General features: G+C 38.8%; 1 protein-coding gene across 9 annotated transcripts in view; it reads left to right on the forward strand.

Moving 5' to 3' along the window:
* Nucleotides 1-20,989, forward strand: part of pbx3b (pre-B-cell leukemia homeobox 3b) — an 89,882-nt gene that overhangs the window by 61,692 nt on the left and 7,201 nt on the right. For 3 of the 9 annotated variants that reach the window (XM_058784369.1, XM_058784370.1, XM_058784373.1), the window contains 7 exons: nt 8,769-9,010; nt 12,565-12,755; nt 13,926-14,061; nt 15,616-15,645; nt 18,847-19,012; nt 19,585-19,662; nt 20,089-20,201. In XM_058784369.1, coding sequence (XP_058640352.1) covers nt 8,769-9,010; nt 12,565-12,755; nt 13,926-14,061; nt 15,616-15,645; nt 18,847-19,012; nt 19,585-19,662; nt 20,089-20,201 — 956 coding nt within the window. The remainder of the gene's footprint in view (nt 1-8,768; nt 9,011-12,564; nt 12,756-13,925; nt 14,062-15,615; nt 15,646-18,846; nt 19,013-19,584; nt 19,663-20,088; nt 20,202-20,989) is intronic. The other 6 variants (XM_058784371.1, XM_058784372.1, XM_058784374.1 and 3 more) reach the window with 4 other exon arrangements.

Raw genomic sequence — 20,989 nt, forward strand, 5'->3', positions numbered from 1 at the left:
GTGTATTGAACTGAACTCACGGACCGTGGATGCGTGAAAGAGAGCGCTCGAGAAGAAATCACTGTAAGACGGTTCTCGCATGCAGGGGATAACTGAATCACAACAAATTTCTTTCTTTCCTGTCTCCTCATGTTGCTTCACAAAACCAGATGCTCTTCCTGATATGAACGAACACGGAGAAGTATTTCTGCTGTCAGCACGTCACAGTCGGATTTCAAGCCTTCCGTTAAATGGATGAACTGAAAACAAACAATTTAGTTGTCTAGATCAGTGTTTCCCAACCTTTTTTCACATCTAAAGTACTTTTTATCTATGTAAACCAGAAATATCTTTTAAACTTGTTACACCACTGTTCAAATGTTTGAGGACGGTAAGATATTAATACTTTTATTTAGAACAAAAAGTGACAGTAAAACCGTTTATAACATTACAAAGCATTCTATTAAAATTAAGTTCTGTTCTTTTAGATATTCTTCTAAAATGTTTGCTACTAAAAAGTGTTACAGTTTCTACAAACATTGAAGCAGTTTTCAACATATTGTATATATAAGTCTCCAAGGCTCTTGTGCTCATTTATTTGATCATACATTTATTTACATTATAAACATTTTGTTTAGCCATTAATTAGTGCTTATGTTTTCTTTATTTTATATTCAAACTTTTATTTAAGTTATATTGATTTAAAGCAAAGCTGAAATCCCTGGTTGAGGATCACAGGTCTCGGGTTTGTATAAGTATAAACAAACACACATCCTCACCAAGTCGCTGACCGTACTGAAGAAAAAAAAAAAAACGACTCTCAGTGGTGCTCGTGTGTGTGTTAAGAGCTTGGCACGCTTCAACACTGCACATTAACGCAGCAGGGATGAGTCTTTATGGCTCTCATGGCCACTCTTAAGTGATGGGAGTAAACAAGGTAGAGGTCAGAGGTCAGTTGTAAGGTTATGCCCAGTGCCTAAGGGACAGATTGAGGGAGAGAGACAGAGAGAGCAGGTGTAAATTCACTATAATTGTTGTGACGGCACGCAGTTGTCAAATACTTGTCTATAACAGTAACATTGTGCCTGTCTTTTGTATAAGGCCTGTTTCACACTGTATTGTTCATGCTGGACCTACTGTACACTTCTAGAAATATGCGCTGCTTACAGTGTGAAACAGGCCTGAGTGTATTCAGTAATCTTTTGTTCGCAGTTTTTTTTAAAGATTCGTAACACACCAGCAACAGTTCCCCCTTCATCGTGTTGTTCGTTTTGAGCTGATGAAATCGAGTGACAGGCCTAAAGCTCAGCGTTTAATTGGGGCTGGTTCTTCACCGTACTGTGTATTTTTAGGGAACTTGTGAAGGTGAAGCTTGGCCTCCATTCTTCAAACGAGCTCCAAACCCCCTATTGTCCATTTACTATGATACCCGCAACGTTGCATCAGACCCAGCTGCTCAGAACAGAGCTTTTTCTGTCGCCTTGGCTCGGGGTTTAAGTCCTAGGGAACTTGCATCAGACAAAAAAAGTTTAAAGGCACAAAAAACGAATGTTTCGTACTACTACCTGGGATTGTTGCGTCAGGTAAAGGGTTTGGATAAAGGTGCATGGTGTTTACACGTGAAGCCGTCAAGCTTATGCTGAGAGAGTGAGGTATTAGGTAAATCCAGTGCGGATATCTGTGACTAAAGCAGTGGAAATTCTCAGCTGCGTATTTGCGGCTTTACTGCCAATGAGAGATCTAATCGCCTCAAAGCCTATTTTACCAGTATCACGGCACGATGTTTACATTGCTCATCCTAAAAGTGTTATTAGCTGCTTAGCTTAAAGGAAACTGCAGGCCTCGGGATGAAATAACCCGCTGTGTGGATGTGATAGCACTAATTCATTTCAGACATATTGGGGTTTAGTTTGAAGTGATAAAAGTGTTGTTACAACTGAGGAGATTTGCTTGTTTCTTATTTGTCTGGATCCTCCGTGAGCCAGAAGTTATATGAATAGTGTTGCTATAATAAAACGGATAAGAATAAAGATTAAGAGAAGCGAACAGAGGGAGAATATTTCAAACTGAAAGGAAGGAAAATATGGTGAAATTACATGTGAGTGTATAAAGCAAAGCAAAAATATGTTTTGTATTCACAATGGTTTCATATGGTTTGGAAAACATTTATACCATTTTCAACAAAAGTTTTGTTTGTTTGTTTATTTGTTTAAAATTATTATTATTATTATTATTATTTGTTATACTATTGTTGTTATTATTTGTTATATTATTATTTATTATAATTTTTATGATAGTTTTAAGTGTAAATGTTTAAAACCACATGTGGTATAACAAATAAAAAACTAATATTTCCTTTGAACATGTTTAAATACCCATCTTAATCAATACTTTTTTTAAAGTTTTTTTTTAAATATATATATATATATATATATATATATATTTCATAGTATTTATTTAATGTCAAGAATTATTAATTCATAAATATTATTGAGTTACAACACATGACATTTTAAGAATCTTATTGACCTTGACACAGTCATGAAGATATTGCAATCATTTCTAAAAAGTTTCCCTTTTAACAATTTCATTTTTGTTGACTTTTTTCACAAAATGTATCACAAAAACTAAAGAAAATCTAATTTTGAAATCAAAAACATGCTCATCATAGCAGAGTCATTGTGTGTGTGTGTGTGTGTATATATTCATTGTGTGTATATATATATATATATATATATATAATTTTGCACAAAAAAAGGAACCGTATACAAGATGAGAAAAAGTAAAACGTATAACAGCTGAAAGAGAGAGGACTGGAGAACCCTAAAATACTTTTGGGAGTGAACTGGGTAAAGATTCAACAGGAAATGACTAGACTCTTATTTCTGTTGTTAAAAGAAAGTGGCCCCATAAAGCACAGCACTGTTTGCTTGAAGCTCTTGCAGCAGGTGGAGGTGGAAGAAAGGAGGGGGTCCATGTCGACAAACGTGCCCATTATGGATGGTTCTCCTGGGCTGCCGTGGCACCAATACACCCGGTCTGCAGCCTGGAGGGGCCCGGCACGCTCTCCGCACAGCCGAGTAATCATTTTTATCCCCACCATTTCCCAAATAGAAATGGACACGTATGATAAAAGTGTCAGGGCCAGTGTGGGCGACAGGACCTTCTAACTGCATTACATGTCACATCCTCACGTCCCTCTCTGTTTTGCTTTGCCTGCGAACGGCCGTGTTATTGCTCGCAGGAACTTGGCGGTAATATACAGTGCGAGACAAGCAGCTCTTTATGGCCTCAGATTATTTGGTTTGAATGAAAGTGCTGATTTATGTCTGTTTAAGTGAAAAGCTCTGTAAATTCCCTCAGCTGCGTTTCCTGTTCTGGTCCTTCAGGAGCGACTGAGCGGAATGGTAGTGACAACTGAGGCTGGTGTGGAAATGTGTCAGTTGTGGTGTATTTAATATACCTGACAGAAACGTGAAGAAATAAACCAACCTCAAAAACTAAGCCTTTACCTCCTCTAATGTAACACAAATCAAACGCAAACCCAAACACACTCGTACTTGCATATGCTACCCAGCGAGCACGCAAATCATCACATCATCTGGAAAGTATCATGCTCATTTTTTTGTAAAGCCATAGTTGTGTACAAACCTCTGATAAACATTTAAAACCACAGACAACATCTGCTAAATGTCGCTCTAACATCTGACAGGGAACATTTTGGCTAATCCACATGAAAATGATGTACACATCAAATCAGGGTTATTGTAGTTACTAACTAAAACTTTAAAAAAATCATTACTTTAAATAAAATAAACCTTAACTGAAATAAAATATACAAAAAACTTGCAACATTTCTCATTTTCATGTATTTTTACTTGACGTACTAAAATAATTAAAACTACAATTTAAATAAATAAATAATATAGACATTAAAAAGCATATAAAAATGACAAAAACACAACACAACACAAACACAATTCGAAAATGTTAACTGAAATTAAAATAAAATGAATTAAAAATAGAAATATTAAACTAATTCAAAATATTAATAACATTTATATAGTATAAACACGTACTAAAATCATAATATAACTATAACTAATATAAAATTAATATAAACTATAAAAACATTAATATCAACTATACAAACATTTAAAACTAATAAACTAACAAAATTAAAATAAATGGGTAGAAATGAAAATATGAAATAGTGGAAATAAAATTAATTCAAAATAATAATTTAAAATTGAAACAAAATGAATTAAAAATAGAAATATGAAAATATAAAAAATACAACAAATTCAAAATAGTAATCAAAACTACAATATCAGCTTGTTCAAAATAGATCAAAATAAAAACTATATAAATATTAAAATGACAAAAACAAAAAAATATTAAAACTAACTAAAATTCAAATAAAAGGATAAAAATGAAAATATGAAAGCATGAAAATTAAAACTAATTCAAAATAATAGTAAAATATAATAAAAACTAATATGCCATCAACTTGATGTACTTAACTAAAACTACAAACATTAATAAAACTAATAATAATAATAGTAACAAACAAACACACACACACACACACAAATCTACAACTAATGCAGCATACTGCTAAAAACTGTTATAGTATCCCGAAGTACTAAAATAAGACTGGATCAACTTGATGTGTTGGCGATTGGTTGGTTGTGTGTGTATGTGTAGTTGTGTGACTGCTCTTGCAGTCAGTGGAGTAGGGTCATATTGTCCCTGGTGTGGCCTTGGCTCTGTGCGCTGACACTGCATTGTCCAGCACGGCCAGCTGAGCGTCTCACACAAATGACCTCATTCATCCTCGGCCTCTCACACCATTACACCCCATGGCCTAATATCAACAGCACATACATGCGCTAACACCTGATCAATAGCGCACGGGCCAGGCAGTCTGGGCTGAAGGTGCCGCTCTTTAAATTTGTTGTGTTAGCCGAGTAAATGGTCTCTTCATGTTGATGTTGACAGCATCTTGTCTTTGTTTATTTACAAAAGTGGGTTAGCTAGAGTGTCCGTGTTCGGTGGGGTTTGTTTGTATTCTGGGTTTGCTCGCCGCAGGCGTTGATGGATTGTAGCTTTTTTTTTTTTGTGTGGTTGTGCTTTATGGGAGCGAGTCTTGAAGTCTGTTTGCAAAACCATAAAATGAATGTGTAAATATTTGTTTATGTTGTAATGTGCACAAGAATTAGAAGCAAGTGTAGCGTTGTAAATGTATAACCTTAGTCAATTATGTTAGTTTGTATATATGCGTTCAAACTTGTATTTTGTTTGTGGGATTGATTTGAACGGCATATTGTAAATAAACTAGGTAGTTCACATAAAAATCAAGAAATGCCCTGTAGTATGGCAATGCCGGCTACTAAATGCAGGGAAGTACTTATTCCCCCCCACTATTTTTTATTTGTTTGTTTGAAAGAAATTATTACTTTTATTCAGCAAGGATGCATTAAATTGATAAAAAGTGAGGGTAAAGACATTTATAATGTTACAATGGATTTCTATTTTAAATAAATGTTGTTCTTTTGAACTTTCTATTCATCAAAGAATCCCGAAAAAAACCTATCCTGGTTTTACTGCTGAAACCTAACATGTTTCTTGAACATCAAATCAGCATATTAGAATGATTTCTGAAGGATCATGTGACACTGAAGACTGCAGTAATGATGCTGAAAATTCATCTTTGCATCACATGAATAAATTAAACTTCAAATAAAATATAATAAAACATAAGATATTTTAACTTGTAATAATATTTCACAATATTCCTGTTTTTACTGGATTTTTATCAAATAATTGAAGCCTTACTGATCCCAAATTTTTGAATGGCAGTGTGTATTTCTGTACTCCCCCCCCCCCCCCATATAATGTTCAACTACTCCAATGTAAAATACATTTCTTTAAACTGTTTACCCATCAAGCATACCTGTGTTCTTGTGTGTAATGTGTGTGTGTGTGTGTGTGTGTCTTTGTGTCTCTGTCAAACACACAGAGAGGCTTAGCTGCTTGCCAGGCTTCCACAGTGCAATAATAAAGTCAGTAATCTCCTCATTTAGGATTCAGCATCTCACAGTATCTTAATGAAGCCTGTAATGAAGCTCTCAGAAACTCTCAGAACCCCCAAATCACCCACTAGTTAAACCGTCCAAAATACCCAGACCAACCACAGCATACACACACTCATCTTAGTCCTAGACATTTCTTTGTGCATTTATGATGATTTCTCGCCCCCTGTGTTAGCTGAATAATAGTATGTTAATTTCAGCTTGTTTTTATTCTGGTTTTAAGGCTGTGTTTTTTTTGTCTGGCATTTTAGTGTGTTGAATGAAAATTAATTGGGATCTGTTCTTTACGTTCCCATAATTCTGTATAAAAAGGTAAAACAAAATGGCAGAAAGCTGTAATCCAGGCAGTTTTAGTTACCAAGAACATTGTTTCTTACAGTTAATGACAAACACTACTACTATGAAAGTCGAAATAGGGATGTGTCCCAAATAACAAACACAGAATGCCACAGACAGTGTGCATCTTCTTAGAGAGGCACCGTTACAAATACATGTTAAGATTAAAACGTTTGATTAAAATCTTTCACAAAAAGAACTTTTTCTGCTTCATTATTCTCCTATATGAATGGAATTCATTATGCAAACACGGAGAGAGAGAAAGAGAGAGAGGCAAGCATGATGAGGAAGTTTGTAATCAATCTTAATGGCTCTTTACTGCTCCAAGGTTCATTATGAATATCAGGCAAACACAATGAGCTATCTTTCACCCTCATATCGATTGCTATGCAAATTTACATACATTTCAAGCAGCCTTGCCTCTGCAGAGAGCAGAACCGGGTTGTATAATAAAACAGTTTGTTAACAACAAAACATAACGGCACTTGTGAGAACACTTTCTGCTCATTATTACGCTGTACTCGTGATTTTGGAACAGCAGGCGAGCGCGTTCAGACACGTGTACAAGCGCGCCTTTCTGTTTAGCATCGCCTCAGCGTGGAGAGGTGCCATCACGCTGTTGAGTGTGTGTCAGTCGGTGAGTGTCCCTGTCATGTATGGCTGTGAGTACACACACTGTGTGTGCAGTGTGCTGTGAAAATTCGAGAAGGCAGCACTGCAAAACAGAGGAAAAACAAATTCGTACCTACGGGCCTTTTCAGCACTCTCTCAATACCCCCAGTGCCCTGATCCATCTCACTTTAACTCAAGCATAGAGATGGGCCGGAGTTGACGACGTATTTTCACTCTAATACAGTCTGTAGTTATTTTGGCCTGTTGTGACAGATAGTGGTATTTGCTGACAGACAGAGGCTTGATTGCAGAGCTGACTACCCGTGTGATAGTGCGCCTGTGATTAACGCCTATATGAAATTCAATCATTCAACAATAAATAATTCACTCTTTCATCATTCACGGGTCATGAGGGCAGCAGACGGCCCAAGCGAGACAGTATACATCTTTACATTTTCTGTTTTTTTTTTTTATCTGGGTTTCTCGAAAACATTGAGAACTTGTTGCATTATGTGTGGTTTAGACACAGTATCCATCACATTTACAAATATGTATAGTTAATCAAGTTTTTGTAAGGGTTTAGCAAGTGAGCATGTTCTGAAAAGGATAGTTTGGCCAAAAATCTGGCTAAGAGTCTATCTTCATTTACTTGTTCCAGACCTGTTTGAGTTTACACTTAAAGGGATAGTTTACACTTAAACTAGTAAAGGGATAGTTAACACTTAACACTGTTTACACTTAAAGGGATAGTTCACCCAAAGATGAAAATTCTGTCATTAATTACTCATTCTCATGTCATTCCAAACATGTTCATCCTCGTTCATCTTCGGAACACAAATTTAGATATTTTTAATGAAATCCAAGAGCTCTCGGACTCTCCCATAGACAGTAAGGGAACTACCACAATCAAGGCTCAGAAACGTAGCAAGGAAATCGGTAAAATAGTCCATGTGACATCATGGGTTCAACCGTAATTTTACGAAGCTACGAGAATACTTTTTACAAAATAATGACTTTATTCAACTATTCTTCTCCTCCTCATACTGTTTCCTGTGACGCGCCATTGTGGACAGAGTATCACGACACATGCGCTTGCTTCTGCTTCATGTAAACAACACATAAATTGGATAAAGTCGTTATATTTCTTTTCTTTGCACACAAAAAGTATTCTCATAGCTTTGAAAAATTGCGGTTGAACCCCTGATGTCACATGGACTATTTTACCAATGTCCTTGCTACGTTTCTGGACATTGATCGTGGTAGTACCCTTGCTGTCTGTGGAGGGTCAGAGAGCTCTCGGATTTCATCAAAAATACCTTAATTTGTGTTCCGAAGATGAACGAAGGTCTTACGGGTTTGGAACGACATGAGGGTGAATAATTAATGACAGAATTTTCATTTTTGGGTGAACTATCACTTTAAGTTTAAAACTCAAACAGGTCTGGAGCAAGTAAATGATGACAGACTGTTCATTTTTGGCCAAAATATCCCTTTCAGAACATGCTCACTAACTAAACCCTTACAAAAACTTAAAACATAATATATTTTGAAAAATGTCACTGGGGTCCATGTTTTCTTTGGGCCCAAATTACTTTAATTGACTTTAAAATAGTATCAAAATATAATCTTTTCTATTCCACAGTTGAAAAGAGTCATACATCTAGTACGATAAATTGATTCAAAACTGTTTAAGAATATAAAAAGCCTCGTCATGTCACTGACCGATTGCTTCTTGTTGTTTATCAGGTCTAAGTATCCGCGGGGCTCAGGAGGAGGACCCGCCCGATCCACAGCTGATGCGTCTTGACAACATGCTTCTGGCAGAGGGCGTGTCAGGACCGGAGAAGGGTGGAGGATCGGCGGCGGCGGCGGCGGCAGCAGCAGCAGCCGGCAGTCCCACTGACAACTCCATCGAGCACTCTGACTACAGGGCCAAACTCTCCCAGATCAGACAGATCTACCATACCGAGCTGGAGAAATATGAGCAGGTGAATTCCATCATTTTTTGTATTTTGTAATATATATATATATATATATATATATATATATATATCAAGTCAGACATTCGACAGTCATAATTACTGATGTTAACACACAGGGAAAATGTGTTACGGATGCCTCGCAGACACAAAAATAATGTTTTATGCTTTGATTAAAAAGATAGCATTAAACGTCAGCGAAACCCTAAGAATTCATACAAATTTTTTACAATAGTGCTCTCATTATAACGTTATATATTTGACAGAAGTTATTAATGTTCTGCATTTCTGTTTTGAGCTGCGCGCGCTGAAGATGACCAGTACAATGAAGCATTTGATAGCAGGTTTTTAATCAGTGGGATTTAACTCATATAGAATATGCTTCATTATTTATACAACGTAACGTTATATTACGACTTAAAAACTATCTGCACAAAATGCCCCGAATGCATGAACGTGTCTGCGTGGCTCTGAATGAACTCCTTTTGTGGACGTGTTCTTCACGCAACAACGTGCAGAAACTCAGCAACTAAACTCTAAAAATTCACAGCGTTTTATTATAATATTGTTCTAATTATAATGTTATGTATAGTATCAGTCATAGTTCTTAATATTCTGCATTGTTGCTTGTCCTGCTCGCGCTGAAGAGATAATCACCGTAGTACTTCAATGAAGCGTTTTACTGCAGCGTAACTCAACCAAATGCATCCTATACGAGATAAATAATACATACATGATATATATATAAACCGACTGAAAGGTTTGGAAATCACTTGTACCCTACCTGATCAAAAAAATCCAGTCTCTCACTCTGCCTGTGTCAGTTTGAGTCTTGTTAAAGATATAAATCCCTGCCGCTCCTCTGTCGGTCACGGATTATGGTAAGTGAAACTGAAATCTATAGGGGTGGTTGGATTTATTCACACACGTTAAAATATTTAAACTTTTCAGATTATATATATATACAACAAAACCAGTCATGAGGGTCAATTTTGTGATACTGAGATTTATACACATTAAAGCTGAATAAATAAGATTTCCATTGATGTATGGTTTGTTAGGACAGGACAATATTTGGCTGAGATACAACAATTTGGAAATCTGGAATCTGAGGGTGCAAAAAAATATAAATATTGAGAAAATCACCTTTAAAGCTGTCCAAATGAAGTCCTTAGCAATGCATATTACTAATCAAATATTAAGAAAATCTAAATTAACATAATATGTATATAATATGCAAATAGTACAATTCTTTTAAGTTTTTCTGAAACGTCCCATTTTGGTGCCAACATTAAATTAAATTTACAAAAGTGATTTTCTATACATAAAAAGCATACCAAATGCAAGTAAAGTGTCTACTTTAATGTTTCAGTTGCGGAAATGAAATGTCAAAACTTGGATGAAATAATGTTCCATCATCAATCAGTATAACAGAGATATTTATGTAAAAATGGTTTGAAGAAGAATTCATCAGTTTTGGGGGGTTGCACTGTGATCCTCAAATAGAGTATTTTAATATGTCATCTAATGATGCTTGTTCCAAATATTCCTATTTTTGGAACAATTGTTACACTGAATGACATTTTATTCTTTGACATTTGTGAAACATAGGAAAAATGTATGATATTCATTTTTCGCTCAGAAAAAGTCAAATTAAAAGTAAAAGACATTCTAATTTACAGAAAAAAATGCGGCATTAAACTTCTATTATCAAACCGATTGCGTCACTGCAGTTTATGTATGGTAAACTGTGACCTTTACTTTCTTGCATCTGTTGAACCATATATTCACCTTTACATTTGTTTGTGTTGATTCTGACAAAAATACTCAGGTTGATTTTAATGGCAATAGCAAATTATGTAGCGCTTCATTTACTTACCATAGAACCAAATCCTTTTCCAGCCTGGTAAGCACTGAAATTGCATATCTAGTTAAGCCCAACCAGATTGTGTGGTACAGAGCCAAGAATACTGCAAAATAACTTTGTATCTGCATTCACACATTTGCATTGATCCTATGAGTGTGAATAATCCCAGCTTGCTGTTCTGTCTGAATAGACGTTTTTCACTGAAGCTTCATGACAGGTTTAAAGGGAGACCTGGAGGCCTTCATCTGAACTGAAGGTGTCAGAGGTCTAAACCTGAGCAAGCATTTTGCGTTTTACAGTCCTGTCTATCATGATTACGACTGAGAGCGGATGTGATTTATGGTCGTATTCAGGCATTAGGACATCTTCAACTTACCTGACCCCTGAACAGCGGTAGTCTAGACATCCTCTTATAAATATTGAGCAGACGCTTTTAGTTACAGTGTGGAGAGCAGCCTCTGATTGCATAGTGCATTTGAGAGTGTCGCTATGCAGGACTGGCTGCTTCATTGAGGTCATGTATTGATTCTTTAATGGAGCTGACATTAATTTTTGATTCAGCGCTTTAGTTATTTTCCTCATAATCAAGGACGAGTTGAACGAGGGCCTTTCAATCATTTTTTTTTTTCATATGCGCTATAGTTAAAGTGCTTGGTGTTTTGAGGAGATGCCTTGAAAAATCTAAGTAATAGCTGCATGTCTATTTGCCCTGGGTCAAGGACATGATGATCATTTTTTCTTGACTGGATTTGAAACCAACATGAATGCAAGTACATCTCTTGGGAACTTGTGTATTAAACTAGATTTTACATGGTTTTTCCTCTTGTTTACTCTTGTTTGACATTGACCATTCTGTACTTGCACCATAAACAATAAAGAATGGTCAGGAGAACACTTTTATTTCTAAATAACAATCTTTTTAATATGATATGGAAGTTGTTTAGCTGATGGCTTTGCCAGCCAATGGCCTAAATTAGTCTGATTAACTTGCAAGCGTTTAAAAAGGGAGTGTGTGGAAAAGGTGGCTCAACCCATTCACCCAGAGTAAATGCATCTTTCTTAAGGGTGTTACCCCTTTTAATTATCTAAATGTAAATACTTAACGAATTTTACTCCGAGTAATGAGCTAAAGTGTGCACTACCTAAATTAGTTATTCTAATTAATCATGTATGAACCACTGCTTTAACGAAAGGCTGTTTAAATTCTACTGGCGCTGGGCAGGTGCCAAATTGCAAATCGGCATTTGCATTCATAGATGACTTCACCTATTAAGCCGTTCAAGTCCTCCACAGCACTACAAACAGTATGGATGGTGTTTTTCCCAAGCTTTCAAGAGCGGCAGCTTTGAACTTGCTTCAAAAATTGCTGATTGCTGCTCCAGAGAGCTTCAAACGAATGCAGTTGAACTGATGTGCTTCTTCTGCGGAATAACGTCAAAGAGCATTTCTGTCACTGTGCTGAGAGTATATAACGATTTTAAAAAGAGGGTCAATCTCCAGGATGTTTTTGGAGTTTAAGTGAGGATGTGATGCCGGAATTGTATATTCAGAAATTATTTATTAGTGTAGCTGTTGAGTCTCAGCAGCAGGTTCTAAAGACTTCAGAGTAATTTAGTTTTGCATAATGGATTTTGCACCTACATCCTCATTCAGAATAAAAGCTGTGTCCTCAGCTCAAAATTGTCTTTCTCCACAGGCATGTAACGAGTTCACTACCCACGTCATGAATCTGTTGAGGGAGCAGTCTCGCACACGGCCCATCTCGCCCAAAGAGATCGAGCGCATGGTCAGCATTATCCATCGCAAATTCAGCTCCATCCAAATGCAGCTTAAACAGAGCACCTGTGAGGCCGTCATGATTTTGAGGTCCCGCTTCCTCGATGCCAGGTTAGTATAACATAAATTCCTCCACATAAATTATTGTATGTGTATTTACATACGAGTTGTATCAGTTGTATTTGAAATAATTAATAATTAATCAATGCAAGAAAGTAATGATTAGAATAGTGAAGTTAGACCTGAAAAAAATCTCCAGCCTCCAGTCTACAGATGCCACTTGGTTTGATATTTTATCTATACAGTGGAATTCAGACATTTTTTTAAGTGTGACTTAAGTTTGTTCAAATACTTAGTTACTTGAAGTAGGAACCATTTTTAGCTCCATTTTGAGTTTATTTGACATTTAACCTACCCTGTCATGGTTTAGGCACAGCCACTGACGGCACCTGTTATGAACCAACCACAATAAAGCATCCATTATTATTCAACCATTAGCGGTTAAGATGTGGTCTTGCCAAGACTAGGGTTTTAGAGCCTAAAGGCCAACCACTGAACACAGTCATACTAAGCACCTGAAAGCAGTTAGGAGTTTTATAGAGTGGAAATGAAGTCATTTGTGTTTGGTGGGTAGGAGGTCATCAGCAGGTGGTCCAGATTACTGTAATCACAAACAGTTGGTTGAAGAGATCTGGAGAGGCATAGAGGGAAGAGAAATGATGCAGTGAACATGAGAAAAGAGCGGATGAGGTCTCGAGGAGAACGCTCAAGTGAAGCGGAAGCACAATCGTTTGGCCGGCCACTCGTGTGAAAGGCATTAAACAAGGCGAGAGAAAGAAGCCAGTGCTTAACCGTGGTGGGGTGGGCCGCAGTGAGTGGCGGTAAGTGCAACTCCATCAGGCCCTGCCCCAGTACTTGAGGAACAGTGTTCAGCTGGCCATGGCCTGATTTCCCTAATGTCCCAAGATACAGCTCTGACTGGGAATGCTTGAGCACCTCTAAACGCCCCCATCAGAGTGAAAGAAAGCGCGATAGAGGGAGAAAGAGAGAGGGAAAGCTCGCCGCTCTAAACACTGAACATTTCACGCTTCGCTTAGAGCTCAACCGATAACGTAACATCGTCCATTTGTGAGTCTACATATGTATTCTGATAATAGCCTTCCTGACTTCATTTCCTGCCAGCAGCTTCATTATGAGTTTGGCCATCACACATGGTTTTATTTGAGTTTCTCTAATTGCCTTCCTCCTCTTGTTTTTTTCCCCCCGCTTGTCCAACGGCAGACGGAAACGGCGGAACTTCAGCAAGCAGGCGACCGAGATCCTGAACGAGTATTTTTACTCGCATCTTAGTAACCCTTACCCCAGCGAAGAGGCCAAAGAGGAGCTGGCTAAGAAGTGCAGTATAACAGTATCCCAGGTGAGGCCACACCACCCATCCATGTAGAACATGCCCCGTTTGTTGGATAGTCTGGAAAGAATGACTAACAACAGGTCAAAGTCTGAAGACTTAAAGTCCCTGTGCTCAGGGTTTACTTAGGTAAATCCAATGCCATCCCTGCTTTGTCCCATTTAAACTGGTCTTAGCTGATTTAAGCTAGTCTTCAGCTGGTCAAACTTGGGGATCTTCAAGCCTGCTCCTGGAGGCACACTGTCCTTCAGAGTTTAGTTCCAACCTGCTCCAACACACCTACCTCAAAGTGATCCTGAAGACCTTGATTAGGTGGTTCAGATGTGTTTCATTAAGGTTGGAGCTAAACTCTGCAGGACAGGGGTCGCCAGGAGCAGAGTTGAAGACCCCTGCTCTAGCTGGTCTCCTAGCCTGATCAGCTTAAAAATACCCAAGAACCCTTTAAAACGGGGGTCTCCAAACTTGGTCCTGGAGGGCCGGTGTCCTGCAGAGTTTAGCTCCAACTTGCCTCAACACACCTGCCTGGATGTTTGTAGCATGCCTAGTAAGACCTTGATTAGCTGGTTCAGGTGTGTTTAATTAGGGTTGGAGCTAAACTCTGCAGGACTCTGGCTCTCCTAGACTGATTTTGGAGACCCCTGCTCTAAAACCGGTCAACAGACCAGCATGATAGACCATCAAACATTTTTCAGCAGGGTAATACCATAATCTAGGCTAACTGTGACTAATTGGCTATGCTAGGTCACACAAAGGCCCTGTCTCAAATGGTGTACGTAATGTGAACTTACGGTCTGGTGACCTTCGCTCATATGGTGTCCAGCTTGTCATTTTAGGTTTCCAAACCTTCCCAAGCAGCCCATTTGAAGCCACTATGCATCCTCGAATGTTACCCAGTAGTCCGTGTGGCAAAGTATATACTCTGAAGAGGATCTCAAGGGCTGAGGGTGCCATTTGGGACAGGGCCAAGCTTGATCAGACCAGAAAGACTCTCCAGCGCACGCTCTCTCTCTCATTGTCCTCTTCTTTCCTCTCGTCACTGTCTGGCATGCATACCTGTTTGCTCTAACACATCAGTCTGATACTTCCACTGAGCTGAGTCTCAAGCAGGGCCTGAAGACACAGAGTGTACCCTGTTGTGGATGGATGCCACAGTTTGTGGTGATCTGTGTCAGTCATTGTGTTTTAGAGTAAATGTGTGCGTGCATGCGAGTGTATGTGTGTCGGAGAGAAAGAAGAGGGACTTTTTATTTTAGTCGCAAAGTATGATTCATTATCGCAAGGAATTTAAAAGAATCAGTGTTTTCCCACTCTAATAACTAAATTCAGAATCCACCTGAAGGCAAGAGTACCCACCCACACCCATCTCCCCACAGACAAAACTCTTTTCTGTTTTTTTCTAGCGGTCACAGAGGTGGTCAAGGAAAATGTGTACTGTTAACCTATTGGTCTTAGAGCATATCTGCATACTCTGTGATGTAATAAATGTTTTTTATCTGTGGGGAGGGGCTTATGGAGGGTTGTTCAGAGTCCGATCCTGTAAAAGCCATTCTTTTTTGCCTTCAGGGGGTGGGAACCACCATCACAGTGGCACAGGTATGTCATGACTTCTCCTGCTCCACTTTTCTTGTGCCATTTGTTTTTCTTTGTTGCTTTTCCTTTATTCTGTCACCCCTTTATGTGTGTTCACTTATACCTTAGAACATGTTAAGACATACTCAGCACTTTGTTCCCCAAAAGTCTACATTTCCTGCACTTACTGTAGTGCCAACAAATCTGTACACTTAAGCAAGTGTCGAATGGGACTATATTTGGAGTGCTCAGTAATCAAACCAAGTATCAGATAGTATTTTTTTGTTGTAAGACTTTTCTGTAATATACATATATACACCCCCTCCACTCTTCCCTAGAGAATTTCACTGGATTGTCAAATAGCTAAAAGTATGTGTCCCTTTTGATTGTGTTATGTCTTGTCATTGCACATTTTGACATGCCTGTGATAGATATTTACCCCACATTGTATTTAATCAGTGTGTTCTGTGTATGTTCAGGAACTATTTTTATTTAGAAATATCTTCTATTAAATAAATTTGTATGTTGGAATATTTTGTTCTTAAATTTATTGGTTGCTATAGTATAGCAATGGGGTTAAAAAATAGATACAATTTTGCAGTGTTTTTTTAAACAAATAATATATAGTAATATTCTTTTCTACCAGTTATTTAAATTCCTAAGGTGGTAGCAAGATTTTTCCACTCTTATTGTAACAGATTCTAGCACACGTAGATCCCAGAGGCTGCCTGCATTGCCATTTTTCCTCTATCTGAGACGTGCTGATTTGAAGTGATGTGTGGTGTTAATGGTATTGTTGATGAAATTTAGTCGCCTTTATCAGGCACCACTTCACTCAGTGCACAGAATCAACCTCATTATCTGGGCACAATCTCTGTGCATGTGTGATTCTCTGTCTTCTAAATGAGGCACACAAGGTCACATGATGGTGTTTTTTTTTTTTTTTTTTGAGAGAGAGAGTTTTTATAACCACTATGATTTTAAGCATTGAGTCTAGAGGGGATATTGTGCACCCTGTAAATGAGTGGGCACAAAATGTGGTGCCCATCACCCAATTAAGTGCGGTTCTTCCGCTTCGATCTTCCTGCGGTTCAAACGAGCGACACTTATCAATATTTCAGCTCATTATACATGTAGCAGAGCTCTGCCTCAGGTTAATGTGTTAACTATTAATGCAGACCACTTCATTATTGATAATATCAGCAGCCCTGGCCACTGCAACCGCCCATGACAGGGTGTGTGTGTGTGTGTGTGTGTGTGTGTGTGTGATGAAGCCAGAAGTCTGAGTCTCCATTTAAGCTCCACTCTCAGCAAGAGAAGCAGTATAAATCGGGAGGTATTGAGACCTGGGTAAGATCATCCATCCCATTTCAGTGACACTAGTGGCGTATTGACCCAAGCTTGGGGAGGGAGTAGTGGTGAATTATTTACTACACCCACACAGGCTTTCCTCTCCATTGGTTTAAAGCAAACAAACCAGGTATTGGGTTCCAGACATAGAAGTCTACTGCATCTCTAGCATGTTCTCGCATAAATATAAAACCCAAATATATGAGGTAGATTTGTTTTAAAATATTAGTATTTAAAAATATTTGACAACTTAAAGTCAGTGTGGTGTAACCAACATGCTGGAAGTCATTTGTTGTCATATGACAACAAAATCATAAAACATGAAACTATACCGCAGAATGGGGCCCTATTTATTTATTTTTCATATTGAAACCAATATGAATAAAAGATTGCATTCAATAGTTTTTGTGCTACATTTTTTAAAGATTTGCTGTTTTCAACATCTTTATCTTTCATTCTTATTTGTCATTGATACAGCTAGAGAACAATAATTTAAATAAGTTATTTTGTAAATATGTTTTTGTTTTGTTAAAATATAAAACATTAGGGTTAGTAACAGCAAAGTTTAAGGTATTCCATCTTTAGAAGGAGGTTAGCTTAGAGACTCTGTGTGCCTCTTTTCCATGGCCTTAAACTGCTTCATAAGCAGGTTAAGTAAAAAGGATGACGGCTAGTGCTTTCATTGCTTCCAATTAAACCTTGCTTGTTAGTTTAACCTCTAGGTAAACCCATCAAACAATTGATGTTAAGGCAAAAGCCTGCCAACGGTGGTGGCTTCAGCCGAATGGTCATTAATTTTAATTGCCTAGATATTAAAGATTTAGAAGCACAGAGCATGGTGGGGGTAGAAATGATCTGATGTCATGTAAATTCAGCCGCTGTAGCGTAGTGTGGCTCGGGCTGCTGGAGATATTAAAATGGAAGCAGAGAGGTGGAAATTAAATAAAGCATCATTAAGGGGCTGAGGCTCTCTGGTCCTCCAGTCCAGCCAGAGCCGGAATACGGCAGGAGAGATCGCCACGGCGACAGGCCACCATAATTTATAGGGCTATTAAGAAACAACCCTTAATCTCTTTATTATTCCACAATTATGCAGTGCTAGCATTTGCACATCTACCACCCCCCATGTGACCCAGATCTTATTGTTTCCTGGCTGCTGTTTTTAGTAAAATTAGCATTATTGTAATTATTAATGTATTGCATTGAGGCAGTGTGGCTGCTTTTAGGTGTACTATCTGAGTTGTGGTTATTATTATGTCTATTATTTGTCTTAAGGCAGGAGCACAAAAGTGGTTTTATGCAAAAGAAAAGAACATTAGTGTTATTAAGATGCATAAATGCCTTGCCTTTGAAATGAAGGGAACCGAATGGATCCAAGTTACCTTAAAGAAAAGTAGTGAAAGTAAAAACAAAAGAAAGAGTTATGTTAAAACTCTTATTGAGAATGTATTCATATATTAAATGGGGCCAGGGACCAGAACAAACACTTTTTAGTAAGATCTCTGTTAGCCTTAGAAGGAAATGTACTACTTTCACGTTTGGCACTAGCTACCTGATCCCATAAGCACAACACTGATCCAAATTTTGCCACAAGACGAGCAGCCCCTTGTGTGTTGGTTTTGTCTAGAGACAAACAGAGAGCATGTCACGCCTCCATCCGCAATAACGCACAAGCCCTGTCTGATAATCGCTTAATTAGTCTGCATGCCCAGCGGATATTACTGCGGGAGGCTGGGGACTGTGGACTTGATGGACCCAAACATGACATCTTGAAACAATCACTCTGCTCAGTGCACAGTGCCTCGTCTGCATTGACGTCTGACGCCCCCTCCTCTTTTTTTCCCCTCTTTCCTTTTCTTTCTGTCTCTCCCTCAGGTATCCAACTGGTTCGGCAACAAGAGGATCCGCTACAAAAAAAACATCGGGAAGTTCCAAGAGGAGGCCAACCTGTATGCCGCCAAGACAGCCGTGACTGCCGCGCATGCAGTAGCCGCCGCCGTCCAGAATAGTCAGACCAACTCACCCACCACACCCAACTCCGGTAAGCTTGCACTCATCCCGGACGAGCCCCCAAAAACCAACCAGCCATCCCCAATTCCAGCTTGGTCCCTTCTGAACCTCTGCTCCCTCTGGCATGCCGCTTGGCTGCTGTGACAGTGAGAGGTCCCAGCCTGGGGGATGAGCCTCACTCTCCTGCCTCTGAGACTATACATGCTGAACGAGACAAGCAAAGTCAAGCAGAAACTATGTGAGCGGGTTGCACATGCTGAATATGTTTGTAGTTTTGAGGAGTGGGAGGGTGTTGGTGCCGGTGGGGGTAAAAGAGATAATCCTCACCCACTGTCCTCCCTTTCTACCCATAAATATGTGACAGTGTTACCCCGCTGTGAATTGATGGAAATCTCTTGCTCGGAGCATGTTGCACTCTTGAAGAAATGTGTAGTATGAAATAATAATGAATATTTGATTAGCAGAATGATACAGTGTCTACCTTAAATCGATGCTCTTCAGACATAATAAGCAGAAGATTTGACTGTGATAAAGACATGGCTTAGACCCTGAGGAGTTGTGGGTAAGCAATTTTTTAAGGGGTCCCCTTTTTCTTGCACCCAGGATTCCAGATGAAAGATGAAGAATTTCAGCTGGACTCTGCAGAGAACAAAAACACTCTATTAACCAACATGTTCACTGGTACTGGCCTTTTCCATAAGCTTCTTATTGTCCTTTTTGTCATTGGCATATTCCCTTTATGAACTAGTCCACTAGAGTAGGAATAGGTGTGAACCCCTGTGGAAAACTTAGACTTCCAGCTCCATACACCATCTTTGTCCTTTTTTGTGATTTTTTCCCCCCTTTGTTTTGGCATTTTTGGTGACCCCCACGTGCCCTTCTAGAGATGTAATGCAACCTAGCCGTCATCCCCATCCCTATCCTTTCATTTCTTCCTTGTTTCTTTTGCTCTCCTTTTGTTGCTTGCTTTCTGAGCATCACTTCCTAGTGTGGCGTGTGGTGCGCGTATGTCCTCGCACACATTGCGTGTACGTGTGAGTCTGTGATAGCCTCTCTTTCTCTTTCTCATCCTCTCGTTATTCAGCTCCTTACATCTTTCCTTTCTAGGTTCGTCAGGTTCTTTTAACCTCCCAAACTCGGGGGACATGTTCATGAGCATGCAGAATCTGAATGGGGATTCTTACCAAGGGGCACAAGTCGGAGCCAATGTGCAGTCACAGGTAGGCGCTACGCACAGGAACTGGGGCTGTGAACCAGAGCAGACCTGTCAGCTAGCCTACCATCCACATTAAAACTCAACTCCCTCCCCTTCAACATATAGACAGTGATACAGATTTGATCACCCCCTCAACAATTAGCTTCATTATAGTCATGGAAGATTAATGATGACTATAGTCTGGACATGGATGGATCCTTCACATTTCCAGTCTGGACCCCCAACTAAATTACCATATCACTGCCCATAAGAGGCCCGTCTGACTAGAGACTCATTATTTACAGCATTATGCTAGTATATTGATCCTGGAGCAGACCCCATTTTGTAGTTGATGTTGTGAATGCATTTGGCTCTGACTTGAGCTCTTGGGTTGGTATTGGTTGTATGGTACTGTTCTTTCCTCCAAACCTCTATATCCTTTTCTGTCCCCTTTTCATCATGATTATCCAAATTATCCATGTTTCTTATAAGCTCATTTCATCCTCATGTTAAAAGACACCATTTGAAGGAGAGAGACAAAGAGTTAATGTGTACTGATCATTTCTCAGATCTACTCATGCTCTGATAATGTGTTACATACCGTATTCTCCTCCAACTGTTGTCATGTGTGAATAGTACCGTGTTTTGTAGTAAATTCCAAATCAAAACTATTCCATTCCTTCTTTCTGTGATTTTGGGTTTCGAGCCTGGAAATATAGCAATCGTTGCCAGAAAGCAATAGAGAGAGGAAACGCATATGTTGTCCTAAATGTTGCATTAAACCACATATGTATCCCTAACTTCATTCAGCTG

Source organism: Onychostoma macrolepis, chromosome 08 (assembly GCF_012432095.1).
Source record: "Onychostoma macrolepis isolate SWU-2019 chromosome 08, ASM1243209v1, whole genome shotgun sequence".
Taxonomy (NCBI): Eukaryota; Metazoa; Chordata; class Actinopteri; order Cypriniformes; family Cyprinidae; genus Onychostoma; species Onychostoma macrolepis.